The sequence below is a fragment of the Berghia stephanieae genome, chromosome 9, assembly GCF_034508935.2.
Source record: "Berghia stephanieae isolate SIO BIC M18660-M18661 chromosome 9, UCSD_Bste_1.3, whole genome shotgun sequence".
Taxonomy (NCBI): Eukaryota; Metazoa; Mollusca; class Gastropoda; order Nudibranchia; family Aeolidiidae; genus Berghia; species Berghia stephanieae.
Window position 1 is genome coordinate 41,204,170 of NC_088368.1, and position 2,500 is coordinate 41,206,669.

General features: G+C 39.2%; 2 protein-coding genes across 2 annotated transcripts in view; both read left to right on the plus strand.

Annotated features, from left to right (window-relative positions):
• The window catches only part of LOC144979237 (uncharacterized), a gene marked incomplete at its 3' end in the record, with an annotated part of 269,055 nt that overhangs the window by 202,122 nt on the left and 64,433 nt on the right, over positions 1 to 2,500 (plus strand). The window lies entirely within an intron of this gene.
• The window catches only part of LOC144980253 (uncharacterized), a 22,818-nt gene continuing 21,745 nt past the window's right edge, over positions 1,428 to 2,500 (plus strand). The window contains exon 1 of the mRNA XM_078927876.1: positions 1,428 to 2,007. Coding sequence (XP_078784002.1) covers positions 1,978 to 2,007 — 30 coding nt within the window. The 5' untranslated portion in view covers positions 1,428 to 1,977. The remainder of the gene's footprint in view (positions 2,008 to 2,500) is intronic.

Consider the following 2,500-nt stretch of genomic DNA (forward strand, 5'->3'; position numbering starts at 1 on the left):
CCCCTGCTTTGTCTAACATCTCCATCAGGTGTATTTGACAGGTTGGGGTAGCTGCTCCACAATTTCACAGGGTCTGCAGTGCCCATGAATCGTGTTGCTTTTTAAATAAACCCTTTTTTTGGCCATTCTTGGGTTATTTAGATATGTCATTCTTTGTCTTCCTCTAGCTCTATTTCCTTCAATCATCTCAGATGTTAGCATTTTTTCTATTCCGTCACTTCTCCACACGTGTCCCAAAACCATAACGTGCCCTCTTTCTGATGGTATCGATCACATTCTACCCTTTTCCACCTTCTCCAACACTTCCTCTTTCGTAACCTGTCTGTCCATGATAGCCCATCTCTCTTTTTATTATGCTGAACCTTCCATAGTCTGGGTGGGGTTCCTGACCTCCCATAGTGGGCAGGGAGGTACTTACTGTGTCTTCTATCCCCCTATACTGTTTTCCAACTAGCTTTTATTTTTGTCTTGGAATGAGATTACTTGTTTTGTCCTGGCACGGGCTGGGAGGGAAACAGTCAAATGTATAGTTTTGGGAGGGGGATATTTTTTTCCTTGTAAATCACTCCCCTGTTATGCACTGTATTATATTTTCTTTGTATTATATATGATTTGTAAAAAATTTGAGTGTATTCCTCTTAGTGGGGAGGCCTGTGCTTGTATCTGGATGGACTTTTAGGTGATCTCAAACTAATTACTTTGATGGTATGCTCTTGGAACTTACATCTATTTCCTATTTGAACCAATTCTCCTTTGTCTTACCTTTCTTGGGTTCTCTGATTGTAATTCTAGAACTTTTTCTAACCCATTTTCTTCCTTTTTACTGGCGCTGATATGACTTAATGTGTTGCAAGCGCCGTAAAACTCTTAAAAACAAAAACAAAACGAACCTTCCATAGTTATCAAATCGGTGCGGCTATGTGGTCTTGTGGTATGACACTCGCTTTCGGATCGGGAGGTTCTGGGTTCCAAACTCGCTTGGCGCATTGTTGAGTCCTTGGAAAAGGCTCTTTACTCACATTCTCTCATCGTACTCAGGTGTAAAATGAGTACCTGGCCGTTAACAGCGTTGTCTCTGTCCGAAAACAAAATGTAATATCGCCTAACAGGCGTCATGTCCCATCCTAAATGTTAAATGTTGCTGTTTGCCTGGGACCCCTTGTTGAGCGTTTGAGCATGCTTAGTGAATTATATTGCGCTACATAAAAGTTCAATTTAATTTAAATGTAAAGTCATGAGCAAAAATGAGTATTACGTCTTCGAAAAAGAATAAGATAACAAAAACAGAGTGTTTTGAGCTCAAAACCCATCTTCAGCCAATAACAAACAATAAAAACATTAACTTTATTTCGTATACCATTTCCGAATTGAGAACAATTGAATAGAATCACGTGACTTGTCAGTTCATGTTCCACTCTGAGCAGGCCAGACGGGTTTTGTGCAGACCTGCCAACCATCCCGGATTTTCCGGGATTATCCCGGATTTAAGCCACCATCCCGGAATCCCGGAATTGAGCTTATAATCCCGGAATGTCGAAAATTTTTTTTTTTTTTTTTTGCGAATTTTTTTTTTATTTGGTCACTGACCACAAAAACGAGTTTTTTTCAATTTGTTTCATGTGGCTTAGTATGGTTTGATCCTGACCTCCTCGTATATTGTACATACAGTTTATTTCTAGTTTTGGTGAGTACAATTTTATTTTCTCGACATTTTCCTTATATCCCTGATTGGGATGAAAAATCCCTGATTTTGCTCCTCAAAATCCCTGATTAGCATAATCACATGTTGGCAGGTCTGGTTTTGTGTTTTAAAAACAAAACAAACAAAATACTTTTCTTTGACAGGACTCTTTTCTCCACCTCCCCATCCACACCGGCGTGATCGACAAACTACCCAAGTGGTTCAGTCACGTGCCCTGCGTGGACTTGAGGGAGGAGAAGGACGGGCTGGAGACCTTAGCCAGACAATTGAACGACATGATTGGACAGTTTAAGGTTACTCCAAAGGTATGTCAAAAATAAATTAAACATTTTTTTTAATGATAAAAATAAAATATGACTTTTGTTTATCCTCAGGGGTGTCCAGATGGCTCAGTTGGTAGAGTACTCGCCTTACATGCAAAGGGACCGTGATCAATCAAAATACAAAATAATGAATATAAAATATGACCTTTGTTTCATCCTCAGGGGTGTCCAGATAGCTCAGTTGGTAGAGTACTCGCCTTACATGCAAAGGGACCGTGATCAATCAAAATACAAAATAATGAATATAAAATATGACAATTTGTTTCATCCTCAAGGGTGTCCCAGATAGCTCAGTTGGTAGAGCACTGGCTTTACATGCAAAGGGACTGAAATCAATCAAAATACAAAATAATGAATATAAAATATGACAATTTGTTTCATCCTCAGGGTGTCCCAGATAGCTCAGTTGGTAGAGCACTGGCTTTACATCCAAAGGGACTGAAATCAATCAAAATACAAAATAATGAATATAAAA